The sequence below is a fragment of the Equus quagga genome, chromosome 14 (genome assembly GCF_021613505.1).
Source record: "Equus quagga isolate Etosha38 chromosome 14, UCLA_HA_Equagga_1.0, whole genome shotgun sequence".
In the NCBI taxonomy this organism is placed as follows: Eukaryota; Metazoa; Chordata; class Mammalia; order Perissodactyla; family Equidae; genus Equus; species Equus quagga.
The window spans coordinates 3,949,953-3,974,822 of NC_060280.1; the positions used below are offsets into that span (position 1 = coordinate 3,949,953).

At 35.9% G+C, this 24,870-nt stretch overlaps 1 protein-coding gene across 2 annotated transcripts in view; it reads right to left on the reverse strand.

The window, feature by feature from the left end:
- The window catches only part of METTL15 (methyltransferase like 15), a 185,849-nt gene that overhangs the window by 97,236 nt on the left and 63,743 nt on the right, over nucleotides 1-24,870 (reverse strand). For both annotated transcript variants that reach the window (XM_046638395.1, XM_046638396.1), the window contains exon 3: nucleotides 3,098-3,234. In XM_046638395.1, the coding sequence (XP_046494351.1) occupies nucleotides 3,098-3,234 (137 nt within the window). The remainder of the gene's footprint in view (nucleotides 1-3,097; nucleotides 3,235-24,870) is intronic.

Genomic DNA, 24,870 nt, shown 5'->3' on the forward strand with positions numbered 1-24,870 from the left:
ATGTCTATATTCTCTAAACTCAGTATATGGAACACATAGTACTCCCAAATTCAGAAAAAACATTGTTTTAAAAAGACTGTCTTCCAATATCCATCTTCAACTGTGGTAAAAGTCAGCCAACAGCCCACTGCTCCAATTTAAATGTGTTTCCTCGTGCACAATCTTCAGAGGCAATGGGGAAAGTTTCAGTTTTCAAACAACAGGTGATCTGACATGTCATCTTTTCTGAAAGCTAAAATGGGTTAGCCTAAAATTCAGCCTACCTACGAATTGCTTAGTTTTCTGTGAAAACGTTAGTTTCTATTTTTGACTTAGTTTTGACAGAATAAAGAACATGGGATTTTTCAGGAGGAGCATAAGCTCTCCTAACACAAATAAAATAAAGAAAGAATTTACTATATTTCTTCAAAAGATGTCCATATTGACGTGACAATATGTTTCCTTTACGGTGCATTTAACATGTATAATTACATATGTATTTTTAAGAAGATAATCAATCTATCTAATTTGTCCATCCTTCCAAACAACTATCCATCCACCCATCCATTATCCTGAGAATAATCCCTAGCCCAAATTGGTGTTTTTCTTTCTTGTGTATATTTTTATACTATAACTACATATGCAGGTATTCATAAATAATATATAGTATTGCTTGGCATTTTCTACTTTACATCCATATGGAGAGATGTGATCATATAATCTCCGGGTCTGTTTTCTTTAACAACTGTTTTCCCTTCTTTCACACCTCCCTCCACCACTAATTCCTTCTTTCTCAAATTCTCCATGATAATATACACAAACAACGCAACCACAAAGCCTGTAATATACAAGCCTCAGGATATGTTTCCTTAGATACTGATTCTTTTCTTTAGCTGGGATAGGTTCTAAGCAAGTTATGTATTTTTTTTTTTAATATTAAAAGATGCCCATTGGGGGCTGGCCCAGTGGTGTAGTGTTTAAGTTCATGGGCTCTGCTACTGTGGCCCAGGGTTCGCAGGTTCAGATCCTGGGTGCAGACCTAAATACCGCTCATCAAGCCATGCTGGGGTGGCATCCCACATACAAAAGAGAGGAAGATTGGCACAGATGACAATCTGTGGCTCATTGACAATCTTCTGAAGCAAAAACAGGAAGATTGGCAACAGATGTTAGCTTTAGGCCAATCTTCCTCACCAAAAAAAAAAAAAAAAGACGTCCATGAAAAATGGATGAGTATCCTTTTCCCCATATCTTCACTTTCAAAATTGTTATGTCTTTCCAGTCTAATAAGTGTAAAGTATTATACCATTATTACTTTAATTTCATTTCCCTCATCACTGCTACTGATGTGAAGCATCTTTTCAAACCTTAGTCTTCTCTGAATGACCCTTCTACATCCTTTGCCCATTTTTCAAGTTGGACTTTGTTGTCACCAATTTTGAAAGAACTCTTCCTATATGATAAATATTGATGGAGTTCTGGACATGCTATCTCAGAATACGGCACCTTGGCATATTTAACATTTTAAACTGAAGGAACTGGAGAAAGAGCACACGCAGGAAGAACTTTCTGACTTTCCCCTGAACCGGTCATAAGGCCCTCATCTGAGAGAGGCATGCCCTATACCCAGAGGAAAGAAGCCACCTTATCTCTGAAGATGAAGGGACGAGAGGAATGGGAAGGCATGGGCCTGGGTAAGCTTTCCCCAGTGTCCTACGCTTACCTCATACCCTTTGCCCGTTCTTATTTTTCCATAACTTTCCATTCTTCATCAAACCTAATACAAAAGTTCTCAGGTCTAACCAAGTCTTTGGGTCTTCCTTCCCTTATGAAAGCTCTTGTGTCACATAAAACTTATATTAAATAAATTATCATGCTTTTTTCTTGTTAATCTGTCTTTTGTTGCAGGGCTTCCAGCTGAAAACTCAGAAGGGTAGAGGAAGAAGCTATTTTTCCTCCCCTACAGCATCAAGCCTTTTCCTATCCTCTATATTATTAATATTTCTAAGCTACACTGCAGATGACAAAGATTTAAGAAAACAAAAAGTTCGTACTATGTCATTAAACCACATCCTCATACTTTCCATAGAAGAAAGTATCCTGGGGTCAGATGGATTTCAGGGACTCTATCAACCCGGTGAGCTTGCAAACAGAAATCGAGGTCTATGTATCGCCACTTTTATCAGGAGAATTAGTCACATTGATGGATTTGCAAAGAGTCTGGGACCTGAGAGAGGCTGAGAAAGACTGTTCTAGCTCAGTCATCTGACTTCCGCCGTGGTGTGCAGTGACACTCCCCCAGGGAAGCGCCTCTGCTGCTTCGGCACAGAGACCTTTTCATGGTTGGACAGCTACGACCAGCAAAAACTCTGGTTTACAGCAAGTCCAAATTTACCGCTGAGATTCTCATCCATATTCTTGATTCCAGTCTCCGGAACACGAGAGAATACAACGATTCCCCAATCCTGAAAACAGCCCTTTACATACTTGCAGACAGTCATCTTAGCTCCAAGATATTTTTCTTGTTCAGACTGATGTCTTTTAAACAACATAGCATACAGATGTAACTCATTCAAAACTTTTCTCCAAAGGAAGATGATTTTACCAGTCATGAAGATAATATTTTATATTTTTAAAAAGTTCTACAGCAAAAGTTCACTAATTCTGACAGGGATAGATTACTCTAGATTGACTTATGAATTTCAAAAGATTTCAGAGAAAACAATTGCATTATGTTGATGTATGTGACCTCATGAATTCTGCAGAATTCTCACGTACTTACTCCACCAAACTCTTGGAAACTGTAATTCATACAATTCTTTAAAATTTATTTTTTAAACTACGGATTGTCAACATATTATTCTTGAATGGATTTCAACACATCCTCAAATTTTAGCCAAAAGTCATTTTTGTATTTATTCTTATGAATTCAAAAAGGATAAATGCAGTAATATCATTATTTTAAGTGGTACTAAAACACTATTTACATTAATTCTTTTGGGGAAAAAATACTTTGTGAAGTATAACATCACACCGAGGAGAAGAAATTCCAAGATGGTAAACTAAACTCTGTAAAACTCAGCACCAAATTAAAGAATTATACAAGAGCATTACTTACGGATATAATTCAGAAAGCTGTTCAGCTAGTGCATAAGCTGTCGGGTCTCTGTCTAAGGCATACAGAGTAATATCCGACTCCTTCTGTAGAATGGCTCTTGTGTGTCCTCCTGAACCAAATGTCATATCTAGAAAAATCTAGCCAACACAGAAAAAGAAACAATGCAGAAAAAGAAAATTACTACTTAGTATGAACAAAAACTTCTAGAAGCACATAATGATTTTCAGAGCTGATGGCAAATAGAAAAACAATTACAATTGTTTTGCCTAGAATTCAATTTGTTACACATGAGATCTGGATCAGGTATGAGTGATCAGTCCAAAAGAACTGGTCAGAGTTTCAGTAAAATGATAATCTCTGGCACAGGCTGATCAATTCAAGACAAATTTACATTTCTCTCCATAAGGTCAAACTGGCAGCAGTATTGTGTTGCTAGCTTTTTAATGCTTTCCAGCACCTGGCTGGTAACGATATTTCCAACAATTTCTCATCCTTTGGAGATAGCTTATAATTAGTGTGGCTCACTTTATCTCAACTTCTCTCAATGCTTTATATTAAACATAAAGATATTCAAGAATACAGGGGAGGGAATACATCTTACAATAAATAGTCACAGGACAAATCTTTAAAAATCTAACATGGAAAATTGACAAATTAGCAAATCTGACCTGGAAAAAGCTCAAGGATTAAGTCAAACACCTGGGGTAAATTCTAGTTTTGCCACGAAGTAGCTATTTATCTTTGGGAAAGTCACTTAAAATTCCAGTGTCTTTAGATTTATCCAGGGTTTAAAAAGAAAAAGAAGGTCCAGAAGAAAAGAAGTTTTGACCAATATCTACCAAACTGGTAGGGCAACATATAATTTCTCCTCTAAGCCAAGACACTTTTGAGAGTGGAAAGATTTGCCAGTAATAATTTTGCCAAGACAACAGGATACAGCATACAGGAGTGCACATCTTTAAATGCTTGGATCATTCTAGACACACAACAAAGGTAATTGGACATGAATCTACTTCTTGGCTATTTAGTTGGCCACACTACAAAGAAAATAGTCAGGTCACAGTTGGGCAAGAAACCAGACTTGGACCATAAGAAACATATGGTGAACAAGTTAATTGACTGGCTGATTTGGAAGTCAAGACGCTCTCAGCACATCCCCTCAAAGTTATGCTCTTAGATTAATGTGCCCTTTCAATAAGCTTCACTGGTATTAGGAAAATAAAGACAGTTATTCCAATAATATTGACTAGTATGACAAATAACATATTATAAGCCAAACTATTAAAAATATTTAAACATAGAACTTTTAAAAAGTTCATCTGTGCATTGAACGAGAAGGGAAATTCCTGTGATGGACTGGAACATTCCCTGCCCTGAAAGCTACAACTGATTTCAGGGAGAGTGGTCAGAAACAAGGCACAGTTACACTTTGATTTTTTGCTACCAGCTACCATGCTGAGTCCTGTCCTCTGATCAAGTCCTCAGAAAAGTCAGCCTGCTATTCAAGGAATCATATAGAGGAAATCTTCTGATCAAACTGAGAAGAGCAGGGAGGTAAAACATAACAGAGATGTAAATGTTGTAAAAATGTACAAGCACTGCTTTTGAACGTAAACGTGTTAGTGTCACTTAACCTCGCACCTATTGCTGTCAGCACAAAAGGCCTGCCTACACCTATTTTTCACCATTTTAAACAGCAACTTTAAAACAAACCCTTAAAGTCTTTTTAATCTGTGGATGGTTGTTAGGAGTAAATACTTAGATCTCAACATTGAATAATTTCCCTTCCCAGCCTGTAACCTTATTTGACGCATTGATGTGTAGGTAAGAATCTTCCACCATACCTTACCTCAGTTTGAAAATCACAATGGGTTTAGCATAATTTAAACAAAGAACTCTTCCCAGGCAAAACTATGAACCACTTTCCTGTTATACCCAATATCAAGTCCTGCTATAACCCTGGAATTAAACTAAGAGTATATCAAATAAAATAATTTGCATATCATTACCTTATCCCAAGCCATGAAAGTCCCAATCAATATTTAAAAAGAAAAATTCTCATCATTAAAAATATTCTGGAAAATGTGAGTGAGATGATGATTATAATTTACATGATTATTTTTTAATATATCATGATTATGCCCTTGGAGATGTACTGACAATCAAGGAAGTTTCCATAGGAAAAAGAAGAATCTATTATTACCAGTCAAGTGTAACACAAAGCAAAACGTGGGAGACGAATGGGATTTATGAAATGAGAAGTGAAACCCACCATATGTCCTGGGTTAATAAGTGATTGGAGCTATCGGCTTTCATCTTTAAAATTCTAATATACATTCCTCATCAAATATAATAGTGACATTTGGGCCTCGTGAGTCACCCAGCACTACAATTGAAAAGAGAGCCAATGAGTTTTTGCCTTCTCCTGGGTCATTAAATTCACATAGACCGTATTTTCTAATTTGTACAAGTTGATAATAAGGAGACTAGACAATATTTTTGCTTAACAAATAACACAAAGACAAATAAATCTGAATGTTTTCAAATCCTTCCATGGGCCTCATTCATACATATATTCAAATGGATATCTTATGCTCCAAACATAGATGGAACTCCTTCTGAAATGACCTGATGTGATTTTTTCACCTATACACATAAGACTACACTAAGCTACTAAGCGGCAAGTGCAGGAACTGAATACAGGTGTATGTGGCTCTGCCCCTGTGTTCTCTGGCACGTCACTCGGCCTCTGCATTAAGTCAGTGATGCCTATATTTGCACACTGCTCCACGGTTTACTGAGCACTCATGTTTTCCTACTCGGTCTAACAAAAGCTATGTAAGGGAGTATGCACACGTGGCATTATCCCCATTTTTACAAACAGAAAACTCAGGTGCAGAGAGAGAGTTTGGCTTAACTAAGATCATATTACTAGTAAGTGAGGGAAGAACTCCAAACCACGCCTCACCAACTCTAAATTCTGTGTTCTTTCTGAAAGAGAGAAGAGAGGGAGGGAGAGAAAGAAAGTGAAAAAAAAAGGGGGATGGCATAAGAAAGAATCATGGCAGGGATGGCTTTACAAGAATGACACGAGAAAAGTTCAGTTTTTTATAGATCACTCCTTCCCACTGGAATGCGGGCTCTTGGAAAACACGTCTATCTTTATCTTTGTGCTGCAGGGCAACTCCTCAGATTCGTGTGCTTCTCTCTTTCTCTCTCTTCCTCTTCTCCTCTTTCTAACAGATGCCTAGGTATTTAGAGCTTTAGAATGCACATTCCTTGAGGATTTTCACATGGCATAAAGAAAAAACTTTCTATATTTCCCATCTTTTGAAGACAAACACTTTTAGTAAAAAAAAAAACAAAAAGCTCAGAAAGATAGAATGCTAGTTATCCTAAATAGGTAGTGTCTTTAAGGAAAAGAGAGAGAGACTTCTCTGAAATTGAGTAGAAGAGAGATGGAAAAGATGGACAAATTCCAGGAAGGTGCAGGATCAGTGAAGTGACTGACAGGTGATAAGATCCCAGAGCAGCTGGCTGGATGATGAACTGAGGGATTCCCAGTCGTGGGGTTCCCAGTGCTCCCAGAGATCGCCATGCCCCTCAGGGCACAGAAGCAGCAGAACCTTTGGTCCTAGAGGGTCTCCACAGGCTAGAACAAAAGGCATCTCAGGGTAAACTAAGTACGGCGTGAGGTGAGTAAAAAGATGCAGGCCTCCGCACACCTCTGGACAGATTGACGGTTTCTCAGCACAGGGAGATTGAGGCTTAGAATCAAAATGAAGGCAATTTAAAGAAAAAAAAAACTAGCATTTGAGGGAGAGGATTTATAACTACAATTCTCCAACTTTGTCTCCAATTTAATGTGGTAGCATCAGTGCACAGTAGCAGGTGCTTCGTAAATACAGTATTTAGTGACGAGATATGAAAAAGGAGCTCAGCCTCCCCAGGCACCTGTGATGAAGACGGCAACACTCATTTGTGCATATGAATTCAGAAATACTCTTCAAGATATAAGACTCATTGCTATAGGACCACATATGATAATCACAGATGTCCAACTTTTAGGAGTCACTTAACATCAATGTATTTCCAATATTACTAATTGATTCACTAATGAACAGAACTTTTTCCAAACATTAATAATCTGTAATTAACAATATTATGTAACTCTACAGCACCATGATTTTATTTGCTGATCAGTTTCCTTTACATTTGAAATGAGAAAATGAACATTTCTTACTTTAGGTTAGCTCTTTTAATCAAATAAGACATTTTTATTGATGAAATAAATGACATTTTATCCCCATGATCTTCTAAACATCACATAAATTATAAGGTTCTACCTTTCAGCGTGATGAGTCACACGTGAACACTGAGCTACAGCTATAGATCTGCATGGACGGGGTGCAGATGCAGAATTCCTGTGCTCAGAGAGACAAAACAGACTATTCCACCACCTCATTTTACTTATGAGGAGACCAAGGCCCCAAGAGGATAGCTGGTAGCTGGTTGAAGGCAACGCCAATACTAAAACCCAGATCCTGTACTCTTCCCACTTCATTTCATAACACAGTGTGATTATATAATCACACTGAAATACAATCATTCTTTGAAAAAGTATTTTTTTCTTAATATGAAGATAAATATATCAGGGAACTTTGCACCTTAAGCCTCCAACACAGTTAAAAACAATCACTGTTCTAGCATTCTAATTCTTTTAAAGACTTTATGAAGATAAAACTGATGAACTAAATTCCAAAGACAACTATTTTGTATTTGTGACCCGGCATAAATGTTCACTCATTATGTGTAACAGCAACTGGAGAAGGTTGACTTTTTGATCGGGTACTGTTTTCAAATTAATCTTGAAATTAAAAATAAAAAATTAAAACACTTGAAATCATAGACTCATGGGTGGTTAGAGCTAGAATGACCCATAGAAATAATCCAAGTTTAACTCGATTACTATACCCCACTCCATCTTTCCGGAGTGAACCTAGCACTACACTTCTACACCTCCCAAATGTGATATTCTGTAAGACTCAAACAAGGCTGCTCTCTGAAGGGAGACTGACAGAAATCAAGAGACTTGCCCAAGACCATCCTGCATAGGCTGGATCATTAAGTGATTTCTTTGTCCAACCCAATAGTTCTCACCATTGCAATTTTCATACTGGAACAATACTGTTGAAATTGGACATGAAAACATTTTTAGCCATGAACAGCACGAGGGCATATTTTCCTAATGTTGATTAGTCATTTCCAATCTGTGCAAGATTTTTAATAGTAAGTTCTCATCTGAATTTGGAAACAATATGGCCTGATTTCACTTTAAAATTTCTTCCTATGAATATTTTCTTTTCTGGCAATTACTAATTTTGAATTTTTAGAATAAAAGTGATTTTGAAAGAATTTTAGTTAAACTTCACCTATTTGTGACTAGTTTCATTTTGAAATACTGAAATGTCTCAGGCATATACGTAACTTTCTGAGTTTTTTTTTCAGGAGGTAATTAAATTAAAATGTATGACATTTATTAGTAATCTGTATATTTCCTGAACATTCAGTACAGATAAGGCTACAGGAGGTAACACAAAGATACTGAGTTACGGGCCTTTTGTAAGGCCCATATGGAAGGGGAATTTAGAAATGTATACACATTTGGTGAAGGAATTTAGAAATGTATACAAATAACTATTAGTAAAAAGAAATCCACAATAGAAGACATACATAACATTTTACAAGGTATAAAAAAACAGTTATTTTAATTGGTAGTGAGATGGACAAAATTGGAGTAGGTTACAATTCAGCTGGGCCTTGAAAGCTGCACAGGACTCAAGAGCTCACTCTTTCTTCTCATCCTCCCATATTCTCCAAATCCAATTAGTTACCAAGACCTCCTGAACGTACCACATAAACATGTCTTAAATCTGTCCACTCCCATTTTTAATTCAGGCCCTCATAGAACTTTGCTTTACTATTGCAGTAGGCTCACAACTCACACCCATGCCTCTAATCTCACTTCTAACTCTTCTTGCTACACTGTTAACAGGATATCCTTTCTAAAACAAAATCGTAGCATGTGATGTTCCTACTTAAACCCCCTCATAGGCATTCCAAAGCTATCTGATAGAGTCCAAACTTCTAGGCATAATGGATAAAATTCTTCATATTCTGGCCTCTGCATTTCTTTTCAACATCATTTCTCACTGCTCTCAGACATGAATTTGACAACGTATTCTCTAGCCATACAGAAGTACACACAATTATCAAACATGCCAAGCTGTCTCATGCCTTCTTTCTCTTTTTACCTTGTTCCATCTCTCTCAAATTTTATTCTCAAACAATTATGAGTTCCATCTCTCTCAAACTTTATTCTCAAACAATTATGAGAATCCTAATATGTCCATAGCTCTATACTAAGAGTTGGAAATACAACAGTAGGCCAAAATAGACATGCCTCCTGCTCTTATATAGTTTCCAGCACAGAGGTCTTAATATCTTTAATATACTGTTCTTTCTTTCTAAAATATACCTCTAGGAGATGCCCTAAACATTTGTACCCCCAATGCCAAACAATGTATGACATACAGAATATAATCAATAAATATCTTTTGAATAAATAAAAACAGAGAAGTAAATCTTAGCAAAGGCATAGACATAAGAAAGAATATGTCATGTATAGGGAGAGCAAGTTTGACTAGAATCCAGGATTTACTAAAAGAAGAGGGTAGAAAGGAGAAAAGGGAAACAGAGAAATCAACAACTTTCATGTATGTGCCAGATCCTCTGTTATTTGTTATGATATGTTCCCTGTCTTAATCCTCACAGTAGCCCTGTGAGGTAGACAGACCAGGAAATACTGCTGGAAAGGCAGTGTGAAGTGAAATTGCGGAAGTCCTTCAAAGCCAGGGTCAGTAATTTACATCATATGTGCTAGATAATGAACAGCTTGGAGGACTTCTTTTTTTTAAGTACAAAAAGCATTTTTTAACTGACAACAGTATTAGATGGATGGTAGGGTGTGAGAGCACAGTGGTGACCTGGTGTGGAACACCCAGGGGAGAGGATACAAGAGTCTGGACTGGCAACAGGATGGGGAGTAATAACAACAATAAGGATGCACAGTACGCGTATTAAATGCTCGTTTTATGACAAACACAGAGCTAAACATTTTATCCGCGTTAGTCATTCATTTTATCATAGGCATAAACACAAACATTCACAGATTTCAAAAACAATTCTGTCTCCTGAACATGTACCACTAACTACTTTGCCGTTTTATAGAGGGAAAATAGACTAATTCAATGTGCTGAGGAGAGAAGTGAGAGGAATCAAAAATGATCACAAAGTATACCATTTGGGCAACTAAGAGGAGAATAGACACCATTGATTATACATTTATTATACGCCAGAACTCACTATGCCACACACTTGGTCTAACTTAATCCTTACAACAGCCTATATGGTAGATAAAATAATCTCATTTTGTAGATGACTATATTGGAGCCATTTACTTATGAAAACATGAATTGGGTACAATTAGAGATAGAGGCAGAAATAAGATAAGCAATTCTTTTCCCTTCCTTCCATACTGCTCCTCCATTCACCACCACCTCCCAGTGAGTGTTCGAAAGGCCAAGGGACTTCTGACTCCAGAAGAAAGAAAAAGGCAAGTATGAGAAGATACAGGCAGCTTGATAGGGAGATAAGGGAGGTTTAAGAATTTCATATGGGAATGGAATAACTCTTTGTAGTAACTTGAAACAGTGAAGTGAGAGGCACTGTTGAGCAGAGATTTTGAAGAGAATAATAATAATAAAAACATCTGAAATCTTGGGGTTGGCCTGGTGGCGTAGTGGTTAAGTTCATGCGCTCTGCTCCAGTGGCCCCAGGTTTGCATGTTCGGATCCTAGGCATGGACCTACAAATCACTCATTAAGCCATGCTGTGCCAGCGTCCCACAAATAAAATAGAGCAAGACTGGCACAGATGTTAGCTCAGGGACAATCTTCCTAAAAAAGAAAAAAACATTGAAATCCACAAATGTAATACAGCCAATTACAATAGCATTAATCCAAAGTGAGAATAAGAAGTTTGGTTTCTGAAAATTTTTAAAGAACATTAAGTTCCAATTATATTTTTAAAAGCTCATCCTAATCAAAAACATTGATACACGTAAAAAAAAACTCTAAGAGAAATTAATTTTGTTATATTATTCAGCCTTTAGGAATATTGTGCCCCTAACACAGAACACCTGGCACACATTTACCAAAGGCAACAGAGGGGAGCCCCTCTGATGTAATTAGTGAGGCAAACGTTAAGAGTGATGAGCTAGTTATTTGGACATGATATGATAATGATATGATGATATGACACATGATATGATGGACATTCTGACTAAAAAAATCACTAGAGAGTTCCCTGCAGTATAATGTCACTGAAATGTTTATAATTGCTAAGGCAAGCTATCGTTCTACCATTGTGTGCTGAATCACTCAAGACTATCACTGACTTCTCTCAGTCTTTACTTATCTTTTCTGTCTAATCTGTTGACAGGTAGACAGTTATCACACTGATGCATTTGTAGACCTGAAATAAATTAGAACATAGAACTGTGAACATAGAAGGCCACCAACTTTATAGTCAGCTAAGATTCTGAACAAACATTTTTGCTACCAAACCCCTTGATTTATGATTGTCTTGTTAAGCCCTGTTGAATATCTGTCTGCTACATGCTTATTTTGTTTTATTGGCAACTATTACACGGGCTTATGTAAAAGGAAAAAAACCTCAGAAGAATATAAAAGTTATACCACAAACAAAACAATCAATGCATTGCAATAAATTTATCTCTTTTCCCATTTTATAACAAATATTGGTGTTACTATGATGACTCATACTGCCTAAATCTGCAAACATTTCACCTTGTAGCTTAAATTCCACCCTATTCACAAAAGAAATCTTGTCATAACAAAACATTTTTTCTTTACTTTATAAAGTATGTTCTTCAATTATATTAAATTAAAGAATTGGAGTAGCATTCATCCTTCGTGGTGATGAGTAGCTTCTACTCTTATCTGTAACATGGGACAAATTTCAATCTTAAGTCCCAGCCGTGTACAATAGACTGCCACTTGATCTGCTCGCAGACACAACGGTCAAATTAACACAAATAGCCAAAAATAATATGGCATGGGTGGTCTCAAAAAGCTTAATTTCACAGAAGTCTCTGGCCGAGACAATGCTGATTTGTCAGCATCTTTTTAATAAGAAAAATAGTTTTTATATACACCATCAGTTCATGTAACATATTCTGGACATATCTTCCCACGAACATTACATAACTGAGAATGCTAGACAAGTATTTTCTTTTAAGAATTATTAAAGATATTAAATATATAGATTGTTTATACTATTTGGCAAAATAATGTGAAAATAATGCAATACCGAGCTCTTTAATCAATGTGTTCAGCAAATGCTCTTTTCAGATTTTTTTGTGGGGGGAGCACAAGTCATTTTACTGATGGCAGTTTCAATATGGTTCTAATATTAAATTCTTACCAGCATTAAAATAAAACCAATGATGGTACGATATTCTATTACTTGGCCTCCAATAACATTAATTTTACATAAATCAAAGCAGATCAACATATCTAAGTACTGGTGTCCAATCCACTGCGTACATATGTGTGTATGTGTGCACGTCTGCAGGCACACGTGTAGGCACGTGCATGTATGTACATAAGGGCAGGTGGGTGAGAACTGCCATACTCTTTAACTTGTTTAAACCTATGATTCAAGGTTGGACCAGTTCCAGACTCAGAATGGGGCACACTACAACATCATCAAATCCTTGTGTGGAAAAGATGTCAGAAAGCAAAATTTAAGGAGAATGAGTTTCATAGGGAAAATAAGAAAGTGTCTTTAAAATAATTCAAAATAATTAGAAGAAGCAGGTTGAATAGAATAGCTAAGTACTTTTAGAACAAAATGCTTTTGTGACTTTCAAGTATTATGTGAACTGAAAAACAAGATATAAATGAAGCAGCAGGGTGTAAAATAAAGAAACTAAAAGTCAAAATATCTGGTTTCTGGTCCAGAATCTATTATTTAATTGCCACAAAAGTGAGGCAAGTTATTTAACTTTTCTGCAATTTCCTCATGTGTAAATGCAGATAAACACACTACCCTAGTCTGCATTGCTGGGTTCCTGGGATACGCAAATAAGCCACTATGTATGAAGGAGATTTGAAAATGGTATAGTGCTACCTAAATAGTATTATTAATAAAATGTATTTTAATTAAGAAAAGAATTCTTCACAAAAGGCCTAAATTCCATAATAATTTATACTAAATACAAAGGTAATTTAGTGTACAAAAAATGTTTCACGGCTTCTGAATTTGAAGAAACACTAAGAGAACTTTCAGTTGGCAGACGGTCTTTAAAAGGAGCCCCTCAGGAGCTGGCCACGTGGCCGAGTGGCTAAGTTCGTGCCTGCGCATTGGTGGTCCATGGTTTCGCCTGTTCGGAATCTGGGCGCGACGACGGACGGCACTGCTCATCAGGCCACGCTGAGGCGGCGTCCCACATGCCACAACCAGAGGCACCCACAACTAGAATGTACAACTATGTACTGGGGGGCTTTGGGGAGAAGAAGGAAAAAGAGAAAAGATTGGGATCAGATATTAGCGCAGGTGCCAATCTTTAAGAGGACATAAAAAAGAAGCCGCAATAATGTAACATTTCTAGAGGGAGAAATTTCAAAGAATTTTAAATGTGATAAAAATCACCAATAATATACCTGAAATAAGACAATTTCATAATTAGTCTGACTTTGCTATATGTCTTGAAACTAAGAAAACATCTTTGAATTATCTTTTAATTCAGCCTAAATGGAAAAAAAATACAGCTTAGTAGATGATCTTTTATTTTATTTTTTTTGAGGAAGATTAGCCCTGAGCTAACATCTGTTGCCAATCCTCCTCTTTTTACTGAGGAAGACTGGCCCTGAGCTAAAGTCTGTGCCCATCTTCCTCTACTTTATATGTGGGATGCCTACCACAGCATGGCTTGCCAAGCGGTGCCATGTCCGCACTCAGGATCCGAACCAGTGAACCCAAGGCCGCCAAAGCATAATATTATTAATAAATATTATTATTACTTTTCTTTTTCAGAGAGTAATACCTTTAAAGATTTTTATTATTGCCCTTTAAAATTTTATCACACTACTTATCATATTTTGGGGCGTGTAAAAAACTCTATGTAGGAAAAATAAATTGGACAGAGGCACTAATTTAATTGTATTCATATTCTGACATATTACTAGGAACAAAGCATCCAAAATTTCTCAGTTTTTAATCTACCAGGAAGTCTATATTCAACTGTCAAAGCAACCAGTTGAGTCAAAGGAAGCAAACTTCATACTAAAATCATTCAGCTAATTATCTCAACAGTAAAGTAAAAATTGTGCACTTATTGGAGAAACCCTGTGTGGAGAATACAGACTTTTGAAGATATATGGAGATACAAGAAATATAAAATATACTCTTAGTTTCCTAGTTTCCTAATGGGTATTCAGTCTACTTGGAGAAGCCAAACACATAGCTATGAAATGATTAAATAACAAGAAAGAAAATTCCAGACATACCAAATGCCATTATATAATTACATGGCAGTGTTAACAAAAAGTAAACTATGTTTTATGGAAGCAAATAATACTCTGTGCAGTCACGGTTTGAAAAGTTTCCTTCATCGAAGAAGACGGCCCCAAGTGAAACCTGGATTATAACTAGCTAAGTATAACAGAGAAAAAAATGTGTCCCAGGGCACTGGAAAAAAAAACAAAGACAAAGGAACATTATTCCTGACTCATTAATTGATTTAATTGTGTGGAATGCAAGATTTGTAATAAGAAAGGGAACAGCCCAGGTTGAATGTTAGGTTATTTAACCTTTCTGAATCTGCTCACTTAGTTATAAAATGGAGTCAAAAATACTGACCTTATAGTGTTATAAGGAGATTAAATGAATTTATGTGTATAAAGTGCTTAGACTACTCCCTGGCACAAAGTGAGTGTTCAGAAAAAAATAATACCTACTACTGCCATGGACAAGATGCAGGAGATGAGGTAAGAGCCCTTGAAGTGAGAGGACTTGCGCTGGGGCAACGACAGACAGGGGAAGGGAGGGTCCAGAGAGAGAAATGACAGAAAGAATGCTTCCACAAACAAGCACTCATAAGAATGAAAGCTTATTTTAGACTTAGACAAAAAAGTTGGAAGAAATGTCAAAAGTGCCACAAAACTTTCAAACCTATTTGCATGAGAGAATGATGATAGCACTGACCAAAAAAATGGTCTGACCAGAGGAGATACTCTTTTTCAGAGAATCACCATCATCCTCTCAAAATCTGAAACATCAGTTTGTAAGCATTTCTCTTTAGTACTAATGACCATTTTTAATTTATCAATATAGTTATACATCTAAATCAATGACAAGAACAGGTTTTATGTTTTAATTAAAGATCACTAGCAGAGAATGGGTCATATTATAGATGGACCCTTTTATTATTACTCATAACAACAGAAAGGATTCATTAGATTCACGCTATACACCAAGCAAAGGGTTACTTTACATAACAACTCTATGAGGTAGATGCTATTATTACTTTCATTTTACGTAGAGAAGTAACTCGCCTAAGGTGGCATGGTTAATAAATTACAGAGCCGTTTGAACCCATGCACTCTATCTTGAGTCTACACTCTTAACAAAACCTCCTATAGTTTGCTATAATTTGTTTTTGAGTACCACAAATATCAGGTCATGTCACTTTTCTGCTCAAAACTTTCTGGTGGCTTCCCATTTCACAAGGCCCTTCAAATTTTGCCGGGCACATATCCTCCAACTTGTCTGATTTTATCTTCCACTCCTCTACTCCTGGATCACTCTATTCCAATCACCAGAGACTTCTTGCTGTTGCTCAAACACACTCCTGTCACAAAGCCTTTGCCCTTAGCGTCCCATCTGCCTACCCCATGGCAGCCTGGATACTCAAGGATGGAGCACTTGCTCTGTCTTCTCTTTTAAGTCTTTGCTTAAAGACAATCTTCTTAGTAAGGCTGTCCCTGATAAAATTATTGTAACAGTAATCCTGTTCTCACCACCAGCACTAACGAGTATTGCACACGACTCCCTACACCCGCTTCCTTGCTGGACTTCTTCTCCGCAGCACTGAATCTAATCTACCATAATCTCCCCTAGCTCCTTCTCTTTGATGATGTCTACTGTGTGTGTCCCATCACTAGAAGACAGTTCTGAGATGGTAGTGCACTTTTGTGTCTCTAATACCTGGAACAGCACCTGCCACATAGAGCTGAATCCACATTTGTTGAATGTATACCTGAGTAAATGAATACAAATACATTGGTAACTGGACAAACTTTGTTTTCAAAAGAATAAAGGAAAAAAGGGAATAGGAATTAAACATTTATTAGACATCTAAGGTGTGCCAGGAGGTCTACTAGGTGTTTAGCACACATTAATTCCCTAAATACTCATCTGATTCTCCTGTGAGGTGGATATTATTTGCCCTGTTTTATAGAACAGGCAACAGACTCTGAAGTTAAGCAGCTTTCCCCTAAACAAACTGCAGTGAGTAATGAAGCCAAGGTGCAAAGGCTGGCCTTTTTGATTCTGAGGGTCCATGAGCTTCCTTGATTTATCACCCTGCCTCCTATATTGTAGGTAATAGCTAGGATTTACACACCTCATCTAGCAAGAAGCTTTACAAATAGAAAGCCTCGTCATATTCATGTGGAGGGGTGCAATTACAGGTAACTTTTCAAATAAACAGTATGTGATGATTAGTTTTATGTGTCAACTTGGCTAGGCTATAGTACCCAGTTATTTAATCAAACACTAATCTAGGTGTTGCTGTGAAGACATTTTGTAGATATTATTAACATCTAAAATCATTTGACCTTATGTAAGTAAGGTTGCCCTCCATAAAGTGGGTGTGGTCTCATCCAAGTAGTTGAAAGATTTTAAGAGGAAAAACTAAGCTTTCTTGGAAGAAGAGGAAACACTTCTTCAAGACTACAGCATCGACCCCTGCATGAGATTCCAGCCTGCCAGCCTGCCCTCCAGATTTCAGACTTGCCAGCCCCCACAGAGGTATGAGCCAATTCCTTAAAATAAACCTCTTACTACATATGTATATATCCTATTGATTGTGTTTTTCTGGAGAACCTGACTGCTACAAGTACTGCCCACATCTCTGAAACAATCAGGACAAATAGAAGCTCCAGATGTAGACTTCCAGCAATACCATGGATGTAACAGGGGAAAAACATTTGTTAAGAATAGATGAATAAATAGATGGCTTACCTAAAAAGGAAGAGAGGAGGTCTATAAAATTATTAAAGAAAATACTATCTGTCAGGAAAAGCTGTTTAAATAAACTTTAGATTCGTATTAAATGAAAATCTTGCTTAATCTGTATAGTGTTATCAAAATTCATTAAAGATAACCAGAATTAGTGTTAATAATTTTATTTGGTTTGATCTTAGATTTGATATTGGCTTCCCTTTCAGACATTCTTACTACGTGTATTGGTATAAGGCATAATTCTCCACACAGCTAATTCACTATAGTCCTAATACAGTCCTGGGAAGCCACCTGGACGCACTTAAAAACACTGAAAATGAAGCTAGCAAATGGAGTTAATCCAGACAAGGGCCTCCACTCTACACGACCTTGGAAAAGTCATTTAATAAAGGTGAGTATTAATACTGTTGTGTAGAATAAAGAAATAATTCATATAAAAATGCTTTGTACACTCTAGATTACTACACAAATATTATTTTTGCCATTAAACATTTGACAGTGACCATAATGGCATGACATCTGATTCTATCTCAGATGTGTTTAGAAATATTATCTTTCAAAACACCATAGATCAAAAACCAGAAAATTCAACCAGACAGTCAAAATTAACTATTGCTCATGAAAACCAATTAAAAAGCTTGAAGGTCTCACTATAACAAATTTACTACCCGTTGAGTCTGATTGCACTGGGAATCTCAAAAGCCTAGATTATGGTCCTTATTCTTGAGCAGTTCATGAAACCTGTGTTGTGTGCCTCCTGTCCCTCCTCCCATTACGACACCTCCCCCACTTCCAGAATGTATGATTGGGGTACTTGAGGCAACAACCTAGAGTAATATAAGTATTCCAGAGTTACAAAGGTACTCAAATGCCGAATACCAGCATTATCGCAGGGGCCATTTAGGTTTCTAAACAATAAGCGTAACATGCAAACTACTTTAAGTATATTTTCAAGCACAAGGGTTATATTATGTTAGAATACAAACAGAACAATGTCTTAAAACAAAAAAACGTCAATTGCTACAACAAAGGGAAGCTAGTCTTCCCTATATAATATACTAGCTTTCTTCTACTTTTCAAGTGGTTCTTCTATTTCTATTTATTAAACAACAACCAAAAAAGTCCAATATTTTCAATTCATTCTAAATTAAATCAGTTTAAATTATGCCTTCTGGACTTAAGGAGGAAATATTATTAAACTAGATAGAAAGTCAAATTTTCCAACCATCCCTTCAAGCTTTCACCTAAAATTAAACTCCTATCCTCAATTCTCTGTCTCCAGTTCTAGACTGATGATGCAATAATAATAAGTTGATAATCACTTAAAGCCTGGAAATCTTTTAGTTATGCCAAGTTGTGTATTGCAGAATGTGCTATCATTTGTTGTCGGACAATATCACTGATGTCTTCATTCTGCAAAGTACTAAGCCTATTTATTTGATATAGTCTTAAGAGAAGATATCACAAGATACAGAAGATCTGATCTTTGAGCGGATACTTGATCCTGAAAAGACATACAAATAAGTAAAGAAAGTTGAGTCACCCAAGTTAGAAATAAAACATAATACCCCAAATAACTTCAGATGATCTGGTTAATCATTATGAAAAAGGCTTTAAACACATAAACACTGAGTATACCAAGCAGAGGTCAGAACCAGGCTAATGAAAAAGGATAAATACTAAAATACTAGCCTGGATCAGGAAAATTCTTTTTCTTCTTGCTAGAAGGAGAAAATTAGGCAGAAACAACCAGGACTTTCTGTTAATTAGTTAAGATATTTTACTGTCAGAACACAATGTTAGGCTATTTTCTGACTATTAGTTTGCACAACAGGCTTAAAAATAAGTCAGCTTTGCCTTTCAGGAGTTTATCTAATTTCAGACAAGTAATTGTTGTTACTTCTTAAAATATTTCTGTGTCAAAAGAACTCTTCCATAATATATCACCACTTGCTTTTTTATACTTGTAGTTCATAATTAAACACTAGAACACTACCCACAAAACCTGATCCATACCACAGATTTATGTCCATATATTATTTTTCCAAAAAGATTTTTTAAGTTGTAAAAAAGACTACTACTAAAAGAAATATTTTTTATGAAAAGATACAACACTTAAAGGTAAATTTTTTTACTATAAAGCATAAGTAAAATTTAGATGTTTTTGTCTCTTTAAGCCTCTATTCCAGGTTTTTTCTGTCTTCCAGTTTTCATTAATTACTAAATTCTCAAGAATATCCCCCAAAGTACAAAACAAAAACCCAACTATAACACAAAAGAGAAAGAAAAAGCAATTTGAATTACCCTAATACCCAAACCAGACAAAAACATCATAAGAAAAGAAAATTCTCACAAATTTCATCAACTGATATAGAGAGCAAATGTTTGCCTTAAAATTTCAGATGAAATTTTAAGTAAAAGTATTGTCACCAATTTTAAATTCTACAGGCAATTGTAAAAACATTCACTCATTCATTCAGTTCTATAAAACAGTTTATAACTTCAGGGATAACTTTAAAATATAAACCTTATAATAATCATATAAAAGAAGCATCAGTTGATCTATAGTGCCTCTCTGGTGTCAGGCAAAGTTAGTATTAGTAGGCTCAGTGTCATAACTTTCTTATATGGTATAATGTAAATGAAACCTAGGAAAACTCTCATTAGTGCCAGTCTACGTCTATTACTTTGGTTGACCCAGTTCTAACTAAAGCAAATAAGCTAAGTATAGCAAATACTGCCTTACTCCACCATTACAAATGTTAAAAAAGAAAGTTCACTTAATTTTGTTAATGTTTTAATTTGTATTAATTCACACTATAATTCTATCTACTGTAAACAGTAATTCTGCCTCTTCTGTCATGATCATTTATCCAGGTTTTGAAACATATAATTCAATATATAATTATTAAATACTTCATGTATGAGCATCATGCTAAGCTCTTTATATAAAAATGTGGCTACATCACTTCAGGCAAGTCACTTCACAGCCCTGGCTTAGTTTTCTCAACAATAAGGCAAGGAGATTAAAAAAGATGATCTCTTCAAGTTCAAATATTCTTTAATTCTAAAATAAATAGGACGTAACTATATCTGACTATAAATTAAAAGAGATCTTCTTTGCATTTTTAATAGAGTTAGACTTGAAATAATTCTATTACAACATATCATGTCAAGTCAGTTGGAAATTTAAATCCAAAGAGTAAGTAATCAAAAGATTGATCAATGTTTGAAAAGTGATTTTCCTACAATTTCTGAAAATAATAGTAGACCTTTATTCATCATTTATGAAAATATAAATTATCTTTGCTATTGTTAGCCATGGGAAAAAAAGTTCATGTGAGGAAAGGATTTTATCCATCTTCCAGGGTAAACGCAAAAGGAGGCCATCTACTTCTCTTCTCTAAATAAATGACTGTCACAGGCAAGAGGAGAACTGCTAAGGGGAATTAGAAGCCAGAGGTTTCTCTTTATGAGAAGTGATCTTAAAACCATCAGAAACAAACAGCATTAAGTCAACTTTTAAATAACTATTGATCAAGAAAAAATTTAAAGCAGTCAATAAAGCATAACCAACACTTAAGAACAGATCAATTGATTAACTCAAAATACACAGCACTGTGGTGGGCTCCAGCAGAAGCCCTGAAAAGAAAAATAACCAATCAATAGCATTGCAAGCACATATGAAGTCTTCTTCAAAGGTTTTGTAGTAATGGTTTCATAACTAAGTGCTGTTGCAATGAAAACACAGCTGATTGTGATCAATTTGGGAGTCTTTCGCTTTATTGAAATTTCCATTACAGTGTTATTTGAACAAATCATAAAATACTCTTCTATGGCATCCTAGTGATATTTTATAAAATGTGAGGCTTACTGTACTAGCCAGCTAATCGCCACAGGGAATCATCAAACGGAAATGATTCACTCATGGAAGTTGACTCCTATTACGTTCGCCAGTTGTACGCCTGGACTGAGGAAGGACTGACCGAGTCAGGGGGTTCTAAACTGCTCTCTGCCGCCTACAGCACTTGCTCCGTGGTCAACTGACACTTTAACACATTGATCCAGATTTGTTTACACTCGTCAGAATAAAGAGATAAGGAGTTGATAAACAAAACTAAAGAACTCGAATTAGAGCTTTAGGAAAAATCCCTGGAGTTATTTCATGGTCTCTTTCTCCACAAATAATACTTGATATTGACTTTAGACAGAATCCTAGCCTCATCTATTATGACATTCTGTAGGCTTTATTTCTTTCTCTGGGAAATAAAAACGAAGATGCACAGGACAGAATGCCATTAAATTAAACACACAAAAATCTCATTTGGCAGTTCAAGTTATTAGTGACTTTTCAGCAAGGTTTATATCTCCAAATTTCAAAATACCATGTTAAAGAAAGAAATAAAACTTGGAATTACAAATCCAGACTAAATTATTTAACATTTCTTGTGGGCTTCTGAGGGAAATGAAAATGCAACAATAAATTTATTGGCACAGTATTTCAGTCAGTTTATTTATCACCTATATGCCATATTTTATTACAAGTTCAATGTGTTCTAGGAAATAAAACAACAATAAAATAAACTATATACCTAAATTACACACTGAGCAGATTATGGTAAATGGTATTTCATGAATATAAACATTAAAAATAAGCTAAGATGGGGGCCAGCCCAGTGGCACAGCAGTTAAGTTAGCACATTCTACCTCAGCGGCCTGGGGTTCACTGGTTTAGATCCTGGGTGTGGACCTACACACCACTTGACAAGCCATGCTGTGACAGGAGTCCCACATATAAAGTAGAGGAAGATGGGCACGGATGTTAGCTCAGGGCCAGCCTTCCTCAGCAAAAAGAGGAGGACTGGTGGCAGATGTTAGCTCAGGGCTAATCTTCCTCAAAAAAACAAAAGAGAAAAAGCGCTAAGATGAATGGTGACCTGGCCTGGTCGCATAGTGGCTAAGTTTGCACACTCCACTTCAGTGGCCTGGAGTTCGTGGGTTCGGGTCCTGGGCATGGACCTACACACCACTCGTCAGACTACAGTGAGGTAATGTCCCACATACAAAATAGAAGAAGATTGGCATAGATGTTAGGTCAGGGCCAATCTTCCTCACCAAAAAATAATTTAAAAAATAAGCTAAGATGAATGGGTTACTAAAAAATAAGTCTACATATTTTTATACTATCATTTATATGCAAAATCAGTTTCCTTCAGGAAATAAACATCCTCATTTTACATCAAAAGAAGTTAGTGATGACATTTCTCACTGTAAAAAGAGAAAGTAACAGAGAAAAACTGGTATCTATAATGATATCATTCATATTGACTTTTGGGAAATTACAATAATCATGCTCTAAACGGCATTCTAAAACGTATGGCTAGTCCAAAAAAAGTATGTAGGCAGCAGCAAGATTCTGAAACTAAGCAGCTGATTACAAACTCAGATGAGTCCTAACACCAGCTTTGCAACTGATACTATGTATCACTTTTTGAAAGACATTTCACATCTTTTTTGTTTCTTCTGTACTTTTATTCAACAATTATTTATTGTTATGAATAGTATAAACTAGTAAGTCAACTTTTAGGCATGAGTCAATTTTTTAAACATTTGCTTGATATTAACAGCATTAACTTTTCATTTATAGTAAATGAATTCCAGTAAATGAGTAATATGTGATTTGATATTTTCCATCCCTAAGTAAATCCAAACAAAAGATCAAAGTCATTTAGTAATTTTGGCCTGGGGTTCGCTGGTTCATGGATCCTTGGTGCAGACCTAGCACCGCTTATCAAGCCATGTTGTAGCAGGCATCCCACATACAAAACAGAGGAAGATGGCCATGGATGTTAGCTCAGGGCCAATCTTCCTCAGCAAAAAGAGGAGGATTGCCAGCGGATGTTAGCTCAGGGCCAATCTTCCTAAAAAAAAATTAAATTAAATGAAAAACACAATAAATTAAAAATCAAATATGCCTTGGTTTAAGACTTTGTCAGACTATTAAAATATGTTTCCAATGATATATTCGAATTTATTTTCAAATAACATATGTGATTCACATATTGTTTGGTGAACCAAATGCCAAAAATAGGCTGAGTCAATTACAGTATGTCCCAGAATGTCTTCCCATATAAAAAGTTAATTGAATAAAATTCTGTGATATGATATTCATTATATGTTCAAGTGCCACAAAATCTAGTGTAATGAAAGGCCATGAAAAGAATATAACCTAATCTGGTCACGGGATGGGTTGGGGGAAACCTAAAAAGATTTCATGGCTAAAAACATGGCTAAATATGGCTAATGATGAAAAATATCCAAGAGAGCAGTGCTTGCATATCTAAATTATATATACTCAAATGCTAAAATATTAAAATTTAAGTTACGATCTACCTTTTATAAAATCAAAGGTATATTTTCTCCATATACTTGATCACTTACCTGTGTGACATAAGTCAAAACCTCACACTTTCTAATAGGCAAAGAATACAGTAAAGCTAGTCCCCAAATAATCGCTTAGTTAATCTGCAGGAGCAGCTCAGCACTTTTAAGTACGAGTCAATCTAACTCTGCTGCCAACCAACTGAACAAGTGTCCACATATACGAGATGAAGTGATGAAACCATCAACTCTAAAGACCTTTCCAGATTACAGGATATACTTTTTTCTTTCTCTATTATTATTACTTCAAATTAGAAAATACTTGCTATTTGTAATACTTCGAACAATAAATAACAATGAAAAGTAAATTGTGGTTTCCACCTCCTCCACCCACCCTGCCCAATATAAAGTTTCACATCTTGTTCTACACAAGCGCAAATATACATATATTTAAATATGCAAATTCAGATTTTCCCTACAAAAATAAAACATTAAAATTATACTATACATCTAGTGTTCTAACTATAAGGTGACGATAGTTTCATTACTTAATAAGATGGACATCCTTCCACGTAAAAATCAAGTTAACATTTATTGTGTGCTTCCTGTGTGCCACGTACTGTCGATAAGCTTTACCTTTTTCAATCCTCCCAGCGACTCTGAGTTCTACTTTATTAACATCACCTACCTTCCCTCCCAGTCCTCTCTCATCCTTTTTAAAAGCTGCACAGAAACCAATGCGCAATCTATTTAAACATTTCCTGAATGATAAATTTTCAAATATTTAAAAAATCTCCAGCAACCTAACTGAAGACACGTACTCGAATTTCAGCTGGGATTTATTCAGCTGGTCAAAGAGGACCACAGCCAGCCTGAAAGTTTACAAACTCACCTACTTTGCTTCAGAACAACCTCTGGATCTGCGGAGAAACTTAGATATTTTTATATTTATTAATTTTCATTTTTTTAAAGAGCTATCATATCTCACAGACTTCTGAAGC